This window comes from Fringilla coelebs (assembly GCF_963513975.1).
Source record: "Fringilla coelebs genome assembly, chromosome: 9".
NCBI classification, from domain to species: Eukaryota; Metazoa; Chordata; class Aves; order Passeriformes; family Fringillidae; genus Fringilla; species Fringilla coelebs.
The window spans coordinates 5,416,793-5,434,379 of NC_140067.1; the positions used below are offsets into that span (position 1 = coordinate 5,416,793).

Here is a 17,587-nt window from a genome sequence, read left to right on the forward strand (position 1 = left end):
TTGCTGCAGAAGGATCACAGCAAAACTTTCATTGTATGGTTTTTTACTATATTTCGTTACATTTTTACAGCATCTTGGGTGAAACTGTTTTCTGCTAGAAGACTGAATATTGGCTGCAAATGAGAGCAGATACACAGTTTGATGGGAGGTCTGGTGTTGATGGAGAAATTAAAATAGGAGCAGGATCTACGTAAAGGAATGAGGGTAGTGGAACAAATTAAACCAGTTTTCAATGAGTTTGGTGTCTGGGATTTTTAATCCCTAACTGCCACTTTCCTTCTGCCATAAACCCACCTTGGGATGAGATGCAGTCTGAGCAGCCCTGGCTGACTGGCAGCCCATGGAGCTGATCAGCCCTCTGGCCACTTTCTGCCCATATCTCCTTCTGTGGAGCTGTGACTTTGACTGTTCTCTAATCAGCTCCCAATTTTATGAAACTTTTGGTATTAAACTTATTTTCCGCATCTTTCCTGTCTTTTAGAATTGGTGGAAGTTGGCCAAGAGTTACTGAGGGGAGAAAATGAGGAGAGGGCACGGTGTGCAGGGTCTTTGTGGGTTAACACTCAAGGATGCTCTCACTGGCCTGGTTTTCTGTCTGGATACACAGCCCAGAGTTTCAACAAAACCCTTTGTCTATAAATCCTGTGTTTAGATGTTAGAACTATGTAGGGTTCATTGTCTCACGTGGAAACAAACAAACCATCATTTTAAAGTGTCCTTTACAGGCAAGTTGTAGTAAGAAAATGTGTTTTTTTCTGTGCTTTTACATTACTGCTGCATTGAACTGTTGATAAAAGAGGAAATGTGTTCATTCTGCTTTTCAGCTGTTGGCTTGAGGAATCAGGAGTAGCAAGAAATGAAACTATTTTAGAGTTGAGTATTGCTTTATATTAAAGATGTGCAAAATAGGAATAAACAAGGTGTGAATTGCAAATTGAATCATGGAGGGCCTGGTGTCTTATAAGGAGTAACTGGAAAGAAGCACCTGCCTTGTAAAGCCTCTAAAACTGAGGCAGAAGTTAAGTGAGGTTAAATGAAGTGACTGAGGGCAGTGAGAGGATGTTGGCTTTTATTAGAAAGAGGAAAAGAGAAGTCCTGGACTTTTCCATTAGATTCAGATACCTTGTTCAGGTAAGGGTCAGGGACTTGATCTTTCAGAAGTAGGTATTTTTGAAAGTTGGAAGTCACCTTGATGTCATCCATTCCCTGCTCCTAGCCAGTACAAGGCTTGTTCCTTTCAGTGTGTATTTATTCCCTCCAGTCTAATTAAACATATCCCAGTCACTGCTTTTTTATGAAATCACTCAGTAAATGTTCATGTTCCCTGGGTCCATTTTCCCTGGGTTCTCTGCTTTTAATTTGCTGCAGGGATGACCCCTGAATCCTTGCTCGCAGTTCAGGATGAGAGATGTAAGTAATGGAACGGAAAAGGACATTTTGGAAAACGAGGGGCCATGTTGGGTTTGATGCAGTTTTACTAAAAATTCAGCGTGTTAGGGTATTTTTCTATCACTGCTGGGTAAAATTGGAGCCACCTTTCCCTCTTCCCTTGCCTTTCTTGCTGGGAGGAGAGAAGCAGGAATGCCTGACTTTAACTAAGGGCTCCTTTGGAGAGCTGCCCAAGGCAGAGCTCATTCCCTGTGGCAGCTGAGCCCATGGTCACACAGGAGCCAGTGGAGTTCTGACAGATCTGTCCACCTGCACACATGGGAAAGGAAAAGCAGGAACTGAAGGCAAATGAAGCAGGAGTCCAAAGAGAGGCAGCCTCTTTGGTGTCCCTGTGCAGCCAAGCAGGGCAGGGGATGAAAGGCTCTGCGCGCGCTTCGGGAGCCTCTCTCTTCTCGTTCCAGGGATCGTTTGCCCCCCGAGGAGCAGAGGCTCAGGGATGCTGTGACTACTCACTCTTGTTTGTTTATGTTCATCTGGAAGAAACGTGTGAGCAGAGCTGCCTGGGCTGCTTACGGCAAAGGAAATGGATCTCAGGGGGACAATTAATTTTGCTTGACTATTTCTGAGCCAGGTGAAACCGTAAAATGAACCCATGTCCTCCCCATTGTCTAAAAGGGATGTATTTATTTATTTTACATTTTAATGCACCACTGGCAATTTATGGTGTGAGTCTGAATGAATTATTGATAGAAAGAAGGCGTATAACATGGGAGATTAACAAAAAGGGTTATCAGACTTCAAAAAGAAAAAGGAAGGAAAAAGCAGAGACCTGATATTTTAATTAACTGCTCCCTGCCTGCATTGTGATCCCAGAGACATGAGGATTGAGCGCCAGAAGGTAAATCTGGTTAGAAATAAAGTAATTCCAGTCTTGTGTTAGAGGTGAGAAATGAGACAGTGCTTCAGTAGTCTTGCAGTTTGAATAATCTAGGTTGCTGTTTGTAACAGAAAGTGGAGTTATTGGAATTGAGACCGTCTGCAGAGCTCTCACACCGTGCTGGAGAGTAATAGTAGTAAAAAATAATTGCAAATGAAAGATAGTATTTAAAATATAAATAACAAAAAGAAAAAAAAGTTAAATAGCAGACGTAAATATAAGAATCATAGAAAAGGTTTGAGCTCCCCCTCTCTTAATCCTGTACCTTGAAGAGATTAGACAATTTAGATTCAAACAAAAACCAAACACTTTTGTATCTCTGATTTTTGTCATGGGACTGTTCAATCTTCGGGAGGGCATGGGGACACGGTGACACTTCTGGACTTGGCCACTGCTGCTGAGTGATTGTGCCCAGCTTCATTTTGCCAAAGGGAGGGAGCACATGAACCCCTCCTGAAGGACACCCAGGACTGGCATCAATGCTTTGCTGCCCTTTGTGAGCCCCCCTAGCAAGGAGCTGCTTGTGGTGCATGAGGAGGAGCAGTGGCAGGGCAGGGACAGAGCCATCGGTGCCACCATCTGCAGGGTTGGCCGTGTGAAGGGGGTGCTCCTGCATCCCATGTCCTAGAAATACATCACACTGTGAGACTGATGGCAGAAGGAGGGTTTGGTTTAGGCACAATAGTAGTTTTATTGCCATTTGGATCTCTAGAGGATAAGTTAAAGGACAGTTTTGCTGTGGGAAGCAAGATATTAAGGCATTGAGAGAGTGAGTACATTAAAAAAAAAAAGTTTTAAAAATTAGTTTTCTAATATCTCCAGTATTACCCTGGTTTCTCCTTTCTGGATGGAGCTGTGATAGTTTCATTTATAGATGCCACAACCTTCCCCTAAGAGCCGATACCAACATTTTACCCAGCGAGCTTCCCAGCCAGCAGGAGAGTGCTCTCACTTCAGCTCTGCATGGGTATCCTATCAGTGTCAGCATTTCTGGCCATTAAATACATCAGATTCATTACAACTTGCATTAAATACCCCAGCAGTGATGTGCAACAGCCAGTTTCACAAACTTTGGATTTCTGAAAGGAGTTATTCAGGAGAAAGTCTTTTCCTTCGCATAAGAGATGGACATCATCTTTGGATGATCCTTAGTATGACTGGTGTCTTGTAAAACTCTTGGGTTTTATGGAATTATTTTTCTGTCCTATATTAGTCCATTATAAGTTTCTGAATGGCTGAAGAGAAAATTGAAAATTGTCCATTTTTTTCCCCCCCTCATTCTCCAGAATCTGGTTCATTTAGCAGCAGAAGGGGAGTAAATGTATGTTCTCTTTAAAAAGTGCATCCTGAGAGATTGTACAGCTGCTTAGTGGTGCTTTGCAGTGCTTTCCTGCTGGATGTCTGCACAGGGAAGCTGCATGTTTTGTGTGCTAGAAAATGAGTGCTTTGTTTCAGCCTTGGAGGTCTCTCCAGCACCTCAGACAGAAATGCTCCATGTTTCCTGTGTGGGCACGTGAGTGATATTTAACATGACTCCCTTCCAGCTCATATAGGAAAACAAGAAAGAAAAGTAAAAGATCAAACCCCAGAGGCTTATTTGTTGTGCTTAATGCTTTGAAAATGTTTGCTGGAAGAAGTATTGATGTAGCAATGTGTGTGCACATGACTTGTAAGAGAGAATGGCTTGGCAAGCCCAGGTCTCACTGTGATGTGAGGGCAGCTAAGCCATGGAATAGGTTGCCCAGGGAGGTTGTGCTGGCTCCATCTTGGGGTTTTTTTCCTAGCAGACTGGATAAAACACAGAACAGCCCGGTCTGACCTCAAAGCTGAGCCTGTCTTGAGCAGGAGGCTGGACTTGGTGACCTCCTGAGGTCCTTCATTACCTGAATTTTCCTGTGATCCTATTAGCCTGTGAGCAGCTTTGCAGGGGGAAGAGACAAATCCCCCTGCCAGCACTTCCTGCGTCACTTGATGGCTACCAACCAGTTTGCCAGTTAGCCAGAGAGCATTTCACTTCAGTGTGGTGACATTGAGCCCCAGCCCTTGCTCAGGACTCAGCAGAAAAGCCCCTGAAGTCCCCACTGCTAAAGCAGTGAGTGAGTGGTGTCACAACAACACTGAGGCCTCAGCCTGAAGGGACACAATTTAAGTGGAATTTTCTTTCTGCCGCAGTGGGAAGATGCTGACTGGAATTGCAGAGCACATGGTGCTGCACCACTGGCACAGAGGAATAGACCAATTAATTGCTTGAGTTCATGTCTTGCATCTTTTTCAAGCCCTAGATTAATGCAAGCAAAGCAAAGAGCATGGAGTGGTTGACATTTAATGAAATGGATGTTAGTGTTTGAAGGAGTGCTTTATGATCATCTGCTGTGGTGACAGATGTACTAACAAGCCATGAATAGATGGCACAGATAGAAACATTATTATTTAGATTTTAGTACTCCAAAGGTGATACTTGTTTGTCTTGCCTGTCTGTAAATCATGCAGCATGCTTCCAGTTCCATGAAGGCAGCAGCTTTTTATAGTAAGAGCCTTAGAAAATTGTCTTGAAAAGGAACATCCTTATTTTTTGAATGGCTGGAAAAAGACATGAAAGGGTGAATCCTCATCAAATAATGGAGGGGTAAGAGTTCTAGTGGGAACAAACACCCATCTATGATATATGTGGGACTCTGTCATGAAGAAGCAATGTTGAATGTGAAATAAATCCTCTTAGCACAGGGCAATCCATATCATCCTTGGTGGGGTTGGGTGCAGGGGAGATCTTCTGCACTGTTTATGTTCATGCCAAGTACTTTCTCTTTTCTTGCAGCAAAGAAAACTTGTGCTGAGTCAGATTTCACTTGTGACAATGGGCACTGCATCCCAGCCAGGTGGAAATGTGATGGGGAAGAAGAATGTCCCGACGGGTCAGATGAATCAGAAGCAGCATGCAGTGAGTAGCTCAAAGTGGTGTTTCCAGACATGTTCTGCTATCAAAGCACAGAGAAACTGAAACTGTTATTCCCAGCACTTGCAGGGAATAAGATGATCTGTCAATTTATGCTTGTGCTAGAACAAAATTTAAAGACACAAAAGATTCAGGTCATTCAAATCACACGGTTTACAAACTTTCAAATGTACCTGTTTTCCAGACTATGATACAGGCAGTGCTGTCTAGTCTGGATTTCTGTCTGCAAGGGAACTGTAAACATCTTGAGCTGCTTGTCAGGCTCATGATCAGCAGCAGTGGAGAAGTGTCACACTCACCTGGGATCAGGCTTTTTGGAAAATCAGATTTGGTGTTTTGCATGGTAACATATTGGGATTTATCATCACTGCAGACAGCACCTGTGTTATTTCAGAGGAGTTTTGCAATGTAACTGCATTGCTCAATCTTCATTTTTTATTTTTCATCTGAAAACAAATGGAAAAAGCAGCAGATGAAAAATGAGGAATGTAAAATAACTAAAGCTGAGAGTAAGTGTGACAGATGTTACTGCAGGTAACACCCTTTAAAAACCCAGTAAGTAAAAAGAACATTCTTGATTTTCATGTAGTGCATTTTATCATGGCCTTTTGAGGAGGCCCATTTGTGCTCCATTGTTCTAGAACTGTGAAGGGTTCTCTGATGTTGAGTTGAAGGGAATCCCAGGGATATTTTAATGAAAATACTAATATGTAGACTTATATTTGTGTTCTTACTTATATCTGCAGATCTGTTCTTGCCGGAGCGAGAAACTAGTACAGGCCATTCTATTGAATTTCCAGTCATGTACTTCAGAAATATTCCCATGAGTCAGAAGCAGTGTTGGAGGAAGTATTTTATCAGATCTTGCCAGAATGGGGTACATAGAGGACTTCAAAATCAACCATACTTTTATTTTTAATCCCAGTACCAGTCCTACTTTCTCCCTAATTAAGGGAGATGAATGCACTTCTCTTGCATAAAATGAATTGAATCATTTTTGCAGCCGCATACAGGCTACAGAAAAAATTACCTCAATAAGTACATTAACATATTTATGTACTGTATTGGTTGGTCTTTCACCCTGCATCCTCCTTAGTTAAAAGCTCCTTCATTAATGCTACTTCTACTACCTGATTGTCTGGAGGGGGGCTGAATAACTAAGCAGCTTCATTTGCTGCAGTCTCTGCCTGCAAATCTCGTGTCAGAGGCTGTAGCACAAGCTGTGCATAGGCCAGGCAGCACTGAGATCCCTGATGGTTTCTGTTAATCATCTTCCATCCCTTTTCTACCCATTTCACCTTTCATTTTTTCCCCCACTTATTTCATCCTCTGGGGAAATCAGCCTTAAATCTTAAGTATCACAAAAGAAACTTGACCTGAGCCTCAGATTGTTACCATACGGGACTGCTGTCCTCAGAGAAAAGTAATTTGTTCAGATTTTTGTGATTTTTTTTTAAAATATTTTTTTCCTCCTACTTGAAACTTCCTAAGAGACCAAAGTCTGTGTTTCTCTCGTGGTTTCTTCAGTTCAGAAAAATAGATAACCCATGAAACAACTTCCTGCAACACAGGAAGAAATTTGTTCCTGTTCTATTAAAGAAACTATTAAGAATGTTGGGCTTTCCTTGTAATCTGGCCCATTACTGTGAAAGGCCTGATTCTTCATCTGTGTAAATGTTATTTGATATGAGGCTGTAGTGACAGAAAAGGTAGTGACAGGCAGAATGTATAGATGGACATTCCTGTATGATACTTCTCTCCAGTCTCATTTTCTTTCTCCCTGATGAAATTGAGGCTGGACTTTCTTCCTGTGTCAAGGGGTGACTGCAGGGCCTGTGATTGTCTCATTTTCCTGCTTAGAAATGCAGCACAGCCTGCCCTGCAGAGCTTCCCTAGGGAAGGGGCAGGTTGGGAAAGAAGAGGTTTCTCACCTCTGTTGAGATCAAACTGCTTTATAAAATCAATGGTTCTCAGACAGGTCCATAATTGCCAGCACCTCTGCCAGGATCTGGGGTTATTCCTCAGTTAATGCAGCACTGGGACATTGTCCATAGTCCATTCAATCCAGGGAGTTTAAGAGCATTAATAATGCTGACTGTTGCATTTTAGGTGTACTTCCAGCTTAGAATGTGGTGAAAACAAGGCTGTTCCTCTCAGCACCTAGCCACCTGCTAAATGGCTTTTAATTTTCTGAATTCTTTTGTGGTGTGTTTTTAAATACAGTTTGTGCTCTCTTACTGGTACTTAGGGATGTCGTGTCCCCATCTCTTAATCTTGGTTGAAGGTAACAGTTTCTGGGGTTTGGTTTGGTTTTTTGGGGGCTTTTTTGGGATTGGTTTTTTTTTTTTTACAGAACCAAAATTGTACTTTGGTTCTTCTGTTTCCCTAATCACTGGAGTTCTCAGCTTTGTACCTAACAATATCCTCTCTAGGGGCATTAGCCATTCCCAGGTGTTCAGGACAGCATGACCTGTGTGTCCTGTTGGATAAGTGAGATGGCATCACAGCTGGCCTGATTTCTGCTGGACCTGTGATGTCTGCACTTTTTCTGCTATTCATGCAATTATTATTTTTTAAAATGTGTTCTTCAAGCCACTGAAAGTGTCTGGGAGGGGTGGCTGTAAGGGTATCTCATGAGTCCCACTGAATCCTCAGCTGATGAAATCTCTAGGACTTCTCCCTGTTGTGGGCTCTGGTTCTAGTTGAAGGTTGATTAGTTTGGTTGATTTCAGAGGAGATGGTTATGCAGGCTATTGTTTTGAAATGGCTCATTGTATATAAGAAGCTGCTTATATTTCTTCATTTTTCTGCAAGACAGGTTTCTGGCAGAAGATTTTTGGTAGCTCACATGTACTCTACATTAGAGACCCCACCATATGCAGAGCCCTGGCCCTGTTTTTCATTACTGCCACTAAAAGCAGCCCAGTGTGGCTTGGTGATGCCCTGGGGCTGTGGTGCAGCCACTGCTGATATACACAGGCTCTGCTTATGAGTATGGAAAGATTCCTCACCTTTTTCTTACCCAGCTTCTTGGAACTGAGAGAGGGGGAAGGGAAGTCATTTTTCTGACTGAGCTAACAGAGACCTCCAGCAAAATGAATGTTATCCACCTAATGATGTTCCAGCACGGATACTGAATCATTCTGGGTTTTATACAAGCAGGAAATTTTAAGTTTCCCTCTGAAGAATTTAGGTTATTTAATCAGTGACTTAGGCAAAGGAAAATTAAAATCTCAAGAGAAAAATAAAAACAAATGCTAACAATCAGTAACAACTGTGATGGGAACACAAATTAAAGGGATAGAGCAAGGGAAAATCTAAGCTGGCAAACTCTTGCCTTAGGACATTGTATATATAATGAGATCGAGGAATGCAGAGAGCATAAACTCACCACTTATTCCTTTTTCAGATATGTGACATTCTCCTGGTTAAGAGCAGAAATTATTGTACAGAAAGGTACAGGATGCTAGAATGTAGGATGTTAAGAGGATGAAAAAGAGACTGGGAAACCTAATTCATATTGCATTTAATAGGGGAATGATTTAATAGGGCAGGTTTAATAAGCAGCAGTTCTGGAAATAGATTTTAAAATGGAAGTGGAATATAAAATCAAACCATGAATGTTGGTTTGAAATACAGCACCAGTTCAGGCACTTCTTTCTTATTTTGAAGTACATGTCATGAGTGCTTCAGGAAGATGTATCCAAACTTGACAGTTATATTTTTAATGGGCATTTTCCATGGTCCCAGGCACTCTGTGTGCTGCTGCTGTGCCTGCTGATCTCTCTCAGTGCTGGTCAGTTCTGCCCTCATTTCCTATTAAGTTGCCCAAATGTAAAATGCTGTTGTTGGAAGCATTGATGGTATTGTTCACCCCCAAATGCACAATCCTCTCCCAGCTCTCTGTTCAGCCCAAAGGATATTATGTCTCTATTATTCTTCTTTGATGCAGATCTCCTGCATGACTGAGTGGGTTTGGTGACATTACTGTGCTTTTGTGGAAAAGGACTTAATAAACTGTTCCCTGCCCTTGGAGAATTTTTCCTGGAGAAGGGTGGAGTGTTCCTTTCAGGGCATCATGTACACTGGGCCATCGAGTAGCAAAAGAAAAAACTAGGCCAAATCAGCCAGGCACAGCCAGATACCCAGTTTAGGGACCTGGGGCAGTAAAGAAAGCTTCTCTTTTTTTTTCTTTTTCCTTTTTTTTTCTTTTTTTCCCCAAGGTTAAGAGCAGATCTGTTGGTATAAATGTGATAAGATGCTGGGCATTGCAAATGCAGTGGAACATGTAAATTAAGGGCTGTTCTGTTGGAATAATCTGTTAGAGATCATTTAGGGAATTGAATACGGTGATGTTAATGCCAGATGTACAGGTGTGCATTTTAACAACACTCCAACTGCACCAACTGGCCACAGCCAGCATGAAATACAGCCCTGTCCCCTGGCACTGTCCCTGCTGGGCCTTTGGGAGCACTGCTGAAGTGCAGCAGCTGAGGACCCATCTGTAAAGCAAATATAGGACAAGGTACTGGATGTGGAAATACTTCTAGAGCCACAGGATCCTCCCAGAGACAAGGCACAAAAGTGGCAGTCTCATTTTCCAGGTGCCCAGACTGGTTTGTAGAGCTAGTGATGAAAGCTTTGATTTGTCAATGTGATCAAATTTATTGAGACAAAATAAAATGAAAACTGCCATGATCATCTCTCCGTGAAGTCATGGAATAATTTAAGACAGAATTCATAATTTGGACCTTTGGGAGTCATCTAGCCCAATTCCTTGCTCAAACTGGACCCCTGTCCTCATGTTTGACCACCCCTATTAATGGAAAAAATCCCTTTATCTTGACAGACTTTTCTTTGTTGCAGCATGTGTCTGTCACCTCCCATCCTGTCACTGTGCACCTCTGAGAACAGTCTGGCTCCATCTTCGCTATTCCCTCCCATTTTGGAATTGAAGGCAGCAGTGATATCTTCCTTTAACCTTCTCTTCTGTTGGCCAAACAAGTGCTGGTCCCCCAACCTCTGCTTGTTTGTAGTCTCTCATTTCAGATTATTTTGTCAGATAATTGGCAATGATGCAATTCTGTAATCAAGGATACAGGTTTTGCTTTGTTTATTCACCCCTGTCAGAGCTTTATCACATCCAAAATATAACTTGGACATTAATTCATTTTTCTGGTTTTAAGATGCCACTTAGCTTCCAGGTCTACTTTGCAGAGGGTTCCAGACTCCTGAGAGCTCCTTTTCCATGGGAGAGTTTAACAGCAGAGATGGACAAGCCTTTTTGAGCTCTGTCAGCAGACCTGTAGTTCCCTGGCCGTGGTGGCTTACATTCCCTTCTATTCTAAAGGTGGTTGATTCTTCAAATTCTCACAAATGGACCTTTACCCTGTTTGAACCCTCCCATCTCAGCCCAGTGCTTCCCAAGTGCCTCTGGACCCACAAGCACTGCACCTGCCTGGGGTGCTTTCAGGTGTGTCCTGACTGAGCAGCCCTGAGCCGACCTCAATATCCCAGAGGATCCTCAGGGACTAACACAAGAAGTCTCTGACAGAATAAGGAACCAAATCCAGTTCTTCTGGCATCCTGTTCCTTTTCTTGGAGCGTGAAATTATTCTTTTTACATCAAAGGAAATTCAGCAAACTCAAAGCTGAGCAGTTTATCTCCAGTAGTGGGATAACTTTGTCTGTGGCTTGTGGGCAGTGAATTACATCTCCTTTTTGATGATGATTACATGGCTTTGGTGATCTCAGCATTTTACTTACCTAAAGATGTTAATGAATTTAGGATTTGTAATGATTGTGCTGCAGTTCTACCAGTGCTGAAAAGTTTTAAGTAATACCTACACAAAATGTGTTTTTCCTTTATGGGAATGTATTTAGAGCTTAAGTCTCAGCAGTGACCTTTGCACAGGGCTGACCAAGTTCTGTAGGAAAACCAACTGAAAAAACTCCTGGGTCTGGTCTGATGTTTGTCAGGTTCTGTTCTTAAGCAGGGTTATCTTGTGAGGGAGTCACTTTTTTTCCTGTAGCATTGTCTGCTTGGACATTTGCTGTGTTTCCATCCCCAGATCGATTTTGTGCTTTCACTTGTTGTTGATGGCTACAAAGTTTAAATACCAGCATTTAAAGATTCTCCCTATTGCTCTAATGGGTTCATGCAGTTTATAGACAGGAGTGGTCATAAAAGAGTTGGATGCTGCCTTTTTATGGCTGCAATTAATCTTGCAGTTATTTCAATAGGAGAGAATAGCAGGAAAATTAAAGTTGAGTGCATGAAGCTCTTGTATGTGTAATTATTTACCAGGCTATAAATATTGAACTGCTAAAAATGTAAAAGTTTTTCAGAAATCTCAAGTAGCTTTTCACTGCTTGGTGCTTTTGTTTTTTCCATTCTTTTGCTACCTGCTTTCTGAAATTCGGATTACCTGATTTTTATATTTATCCTTTTGTTGGATTATTGAGGGAAGGATGCAGGAATCACAATTTTTTAGCTATTATGGCCGATGTGAAAAGGAAATAATTTCTGGGAATCAAAGGCAAAACATAATTTGCAAACCAAAATGTTTTAACTGAGTGAAGTGGGATTGCAGTACAAGAGCATAGACAACCCTTTTCGAATCAGCCCTTTTTTAAATTGGTGAATTATGGTGTGAGGAAAATAAGTGACTATCAAATGACTTTATCTCAACATTACTGACATTAAAATAGCTTCTGCATTTTAGTGTCATAATGAACTTTATATTGAAACTGTGTTTCCTTGTTCTACCACCTTTTCTTTGATGGGTATTTTTCCTCTCTCTCTCTCTCTATTTCTGCAGTTGTAGGATCCTGTTTTCATTCACTCCCACTGAAACCTTTTGCAGTTTTAATAAGGGTCTCATGACACTCCATCCTACTTCCTTTAGGATTAGGAGCAGGATTAAGACTGGTTTAATATGCAGTCTCTGCATGCTTTGGTAGGTAATTTCTGTAATTTAAGCCTTGCACTGGAGATTTTTAATGCCTGCAATGCTTTCAGTGAGATTCTGCTCTGGGGTGAGGGTCCGAGCCAGCACTGCCTGCACGTGTGAGAGTGGTGTGGATCCTTCCTGTGCCTTGTGGGATGCCCTGAGAGCCAGAATCAAGGCTTGGCTTTAGCATTAGCTCCAGCCTCCTTTCTAGGGACACTGTGTTCATGTCTGTATTTGAAATGACACATTTCAGCTGACCCTTTTTGTCTTGTGTTTTAACCTACTACAACACATTACAAATCCTTTGCATTAAAATGCAGAGAACTGAGTGCTTCATTAGAGCACACATTAGGCTCATGCCAGTCCTTGCACCCTTTTTCTGCCTGCACTCACCATTTTACCCTGTCACTGGAGCTCTCTAAGTTGTATGAGACTGTGATTCTCTGTTTTGGCAGAGGTTGCAAACATAACCACAGCTCTTTTTTTTCCTGTACAGGGATTAACATGTGTGATGTGTTTGACAGTCACTTTCATTTCTAGCCGTTGTGTGTGCATTTATGTGTGTACAATGATACATGTGTGTTGAGAAATGCATACAGGCACACAGAGAAAAGAACAATTGGTCATTCTAGTATTTCACCAGGTATATCATCCCCATGTGGAGTGGGACTAAGAAATAGCAATTAACATACTGAATTCCACTGGAATTTGCATTGCTGCCTCTAGATGTGCTGCAAGTATCAACCTTGGAGCTAAGTTGTGAGAACCAGCAGGGATATTTGTAATGAAGTCAAGGTGTAGGTGGTTAGGGAAAGTCTTTTCTTCCCAGCCACAGGTCTACACATCAGTGTTCTTGTGCAACAGCCCGAACACATTCAATTAAAATTGCCATCTAAGCTGCCCATTCCATCCTCTAAAAAAGAAAACAGGTGGGGGTTTCTTTGTATGTATATAAAAGATGAAATGTTCTCTCCAAGATAAGAAACACAATTATTTAATAGCACCAGAGCCTTTTCAGACTTACTTTCTTTCGCACATAAAAGGATGAGGACATAGTAGAATTTATTAAATCTATGCTTATCTACTGAATCCTTTTTTTTTTTTCCCTGAGTTCTTCATGTCCTCTTGGTTCCTTTGCCTTTTAGCAGCATTTCACTTGTCAACACCTTTAAAACCTCAGAAGAGTTGTCACTTTAGCATGGATAAACCAGCATCTCCCCTTGGTATGAGCCTGGATCTTGGTGCAGCAATGTCCTCGCTGTGGCCGTGCAGGTGCTGCCAGGAATGGTGGGGGATGGTCTCCCTGCAGCTGCTGCAGCTGGGCTGGGACACTGCACTCAGATTTTCCTTTGTGGTATGAAGTTTTGGGAAGTCCTGAATGCTGTTTGTTTTATTCAGTCCTTTGACAGAACAGAGAGGAGATACTGTCCTGGAAGATATGAGGTGAAATACAAATGCTGCACCATCCTCAGGCAAGCTTTTCATTTTAATTTTAAAAGTACAGACTTCAGGAAGCAGGAAAAAGTGTTTTACAATGAATTCTGGCAGTGTCCTGGAGACCTGTATAATTTTTCTTTCTGTGATTTTATCGCTCATCTTGGCAGGTTTCATTATGTTTGCTCATCGAGGGACCTTTTGTGCCTTTATTTTCCCTCGTGACAAAAGGAGCACTTTTGCATCCATAATCTCTTTTACAAATAGGTCTCATCTCAATGCTGCTCAACTCCTTTATCTTTTGTACAGTTTTGTCCCCCTAGCGTTCTGTGGGGCTTTTTCCTCCCTGTTTAGATTAGAGTTGGAATAATCTCAGTGAACAAGAGAGAGAAAGTGAGCCTGGGAGGAAGGAGAGAAGGAGCAGCTGCTGATGCGGAGGTCCCTGGGGCCGTGCGGAACCCGCGCTCCCGATGGAGCCCGCTGGGTGCCCTGGGAGCGTTCCCTCTTCCAGGGCCAGGGGACAGCCTTGCTCCTTGGTTAGCACAGAGTGAAAGGGAGGGAGCCACAGGAACCCCCTGCTCTCGCTTGTGCTTGAGCATCTGCAGCACTGGAGCTGCCTGATGTCCCCTGCAGGGTTTGTTGGTGCTCATGTGCCTGTCCTGGGCTGGCATCGACAGCAGAGCACCCACTGTGCTGACAAAGCCTGGGGAAAAGGCGGTGCCTATTCCAGTAACAGCCTGGCATGGTTGGTAATTCCAGTTCTGGACTCTTCCCTATCACCCTGACACCTTGTTTTAATGATATTTCAGGTTTTCAGAGGAGGAACTGAAAAGTTTTTCTGCTTATCAGTTACCTATAAGTGTAACTTCCACTGTTTAATTTTTAAAAATATCTGAATGCTGGCATTCTTAGAAACAGCATCTTAAAGTTGCTTCAGCTGAAAATGACTGGGAACAAATCAAGATAAAAAGCTATTGGTAGGATTTTCTAATCTCTTAGATTTCCCAGAGTACACCAAGCTTTTGTATAGTGTATGTAAAATTAAAAAACCCACCCTGTAATAGTAGATTTAATTAAATGAATCTGTGAGGAAAAATTAAAGTGGACTTTGGAAGAGGTAATTCAAATACCCCAACTATTTTATCTTTAGTCAGATACAATGTTTTGGTTTTTACAAAGAAAAGCACGTCCACGCTTCTTCTAGTAGGGCTTTTGATTATTTTAATCAATGGTTTCTTTCCAGCTTGCACAATATGTTTACTTCTAAGAAACAGCAATGCTGTGGAAGATCACAATAGAACTATCTATGTTTTTTTCTCATAATTAAAGTTCTATTCTGTGTCCATAATTACCTGATGTGAAACCTGGAAAAATAGTTCCTGATTCATTATATTCAAGCCAGACAGTGAACTAAACAGCTCTTAAGGGATTAAAGAAATATTGTCACCCTTAAAATCCCATTTTTAAGTTCCTTTTTTCACCTAACTACTCTACTACCAGCCCATTCTAAATTGTTCTTCTGTCCAATAACCAACAAGCCCTTAAACCACCAACTTAAATCACAGTTTGGCATTTCAGCACCAAGAGGTGCTTCAGAAAAGGGGTCCTGTAATAGCAGTGCCAGTTTCCTTTGTAATTAAGCAATTGTGTTTGCAGTGTAATTAAGCAATTGAGTTTGCAGCAGGGCATTGCTGAAGCCAGTGGGGTTCTGCCCAGGCTGTGCAGCTGCCTTCTGGCCCAGAGTTTATGGCTGTGCTGAGGTTACAGGGGGCTGGCAGAGGGGTTTGGTATCAGAACAGACTTGAGAGAAGCAAGAAAGAGCAAGGAAACTGAGGAATAGCAGGAGGAGTGGAACAGATTAAAGTAAGGTCAGAGGGTCCCTCATCTGACACCAGGTGTGGCTTGAGTGTTACCCTTCATATACAGAGATAATTGTATTAATTATAATTAATTAATTATAGTTACTGCACATTGGGCAAAAGCAGCCTCTGAAGGTGGGTTTGAAGAAGAAGAGCGTGCCCAGGAAATACGGGAGGATGCCCTGTGCCAAGGGCAGGGTGAGCAGCAGTTCAGGTAGGAGGGCAAGGAGAAGGACTGGGAGAAGCAGGAGTCAGGTGCCAGTGGGGGAGCACACCTGGTTCTGTGCTGTCCCCTGTGCTGAGGCAGTGGTAGGAAATGAAGATATCCGTGTGTGGTTCTCAGGGGATTTGCAGGACATCTTGCCATAAAGTCCTGGAGCTGCAGGTCAGGCAGTCAAGAGCCCTGGCTTTGTTTTGGCTCTGCTGCTGCCTTGTGGTGGGGCCATGGGTGGCTGAAGTGGTTAAAAGCATCACCATCTGCAAAAGAACTGGTGTCATTTTGTCAAGGCTGCTGCTGTGTCATCAGAACTGGGTGATTGGAGTATGTCTGATTATATTCCTGTCTGATAGACACCAGCTAATAATAAGGCTATAAATTGTGATTGGATTTTTCCATTGGGTTAAAAGCTTTTAACTATGGTACTCTTGTTGGTCTAATTTCTTGCCAGGTTTTTTTGTAACTGAGTAAAAGTTGAGCAAATGGGACATTTTAAGCTGACTGTTGCTCTTCCACAATCCCTTACTGAAATTTTTCATCCACAACTCTTTAAGTAAGATACTTTCTTAAGTCACAAGAAGTGTAGGTAAGGAGTAAAGCTTAGATGTTCACAAATACACCAGAAAATATCTATAGGATCTGAGACTTCTGAAAGAGATTGTCAGTGTTTAAATGCACCCTTTGGGATGCTTCAGTGTAGGCAGCAGCTTCTGAGGTGAATACTCTTAATTAATGGATTCTAGGAAGCAATTCCTTTTGCAGACTCTGCTTCTGTAGTGGTGGTTGGAAAGGGGGCATCTGGCCATGCCTGTGCTTTGCTAACATGTGTACATGCATCAGTAGCTCAGTGAAGGCAGTGAGGTGCACAGACTCTGACAAAAACTGAGCTTAAGCAACTTTTTCAAAACCATCCCTGGGAATGTTTAAGAAAGAAGTGGGAGTTATGAATCTGTGTAGCCTTTAGGCACAGATCATCTCTCCCATATGTGCTCTCACATTTTGCCTTTGCTGTTCTACTGCCTGCTGTAGCTGGATTTTATTGTCCTGAAATTTAAAGGTCACTGTTGTTACTTCCAGCTGCTGTTGGACTGGGAGCATGGATTTTTGGGTTGTGGAGAAGTCAGCCCATCATTGCAGAATGCCCTTGTCTCAGTCATGCTCCATTGCTTAGTGTCTTGAGCTATTCCTTGTTATGTTTTGTGAGCTGGAAATCTTGATTGAGAAGGTTTAAAGAGAAGTTTTTAGGCAGAAGTGTGTGTCAGGATTATGAGAAAATTGAGAATTTTCATTGTTCTTTTTTTTCCTTCCTTTCATTGTTACACTGTGTGGGTGTAAACATTATACCTTGTTTTACTTGAAATGCAGAATTGTCCTTTGAAATGGTACTTGGAATGCAAACCAGAAGAATTAATAGATCTAAACTGCTGGTGGCCTCTGATTGGTGGTGGCCTGAATTCTGAGCACAGTTTGATTCCTAATGCACAAGATTTCTGTTTATTTAACAGTAGCCTTTGCATTGTGCTTGTACATAACAACTCCTATCCACCCCTCTGAGTTCTGCTTTACAGTTTCTTTCCACAGAGTACTGAGCAAGGAATTTCCATGTGTTTCTGTTTTCTTTATGAGATTAGAGCCCATGATATTCTCAGCATATGGTATGAAATATTTATTATTGTTTTTAAAGGCTGATTTTAGGAGACAGTCTGTGATGTGACTGCATTTAGTAACATAAATGAAAGTCCTTTTCTTTTTGCATATATTTAAGAAGCTATGAGGAGTTAGTCATGGTGAGTTCTAAATACCAGGGAGACGACCACTGTGAAAACATTTCAAAAGGAAGTAGCT

General features: G+C 42.0%; 1 protein-coding gene across 1 annotated transcript in view; it reads left to right on the top strand.

The window, feature by feature from the left end:
- The window catches only part of LRP8 (LDL receptor related protein 8), a 169,763-nt gene that overhangs the window by 98,650 nt on the left and 53,526 nt on the right, over positions 1–17,587 (top strand). The window contains exon 3 of the mRNA XM_084210968.1: positions 5,142–5,264. Coding sequence (XP_084067094.1) covers positions 5,142–5,264 — 123 coding nt within the window. The remainder of the gene's footprint in view (positions 1–5,141; positions 5,265–17,587) is intronic.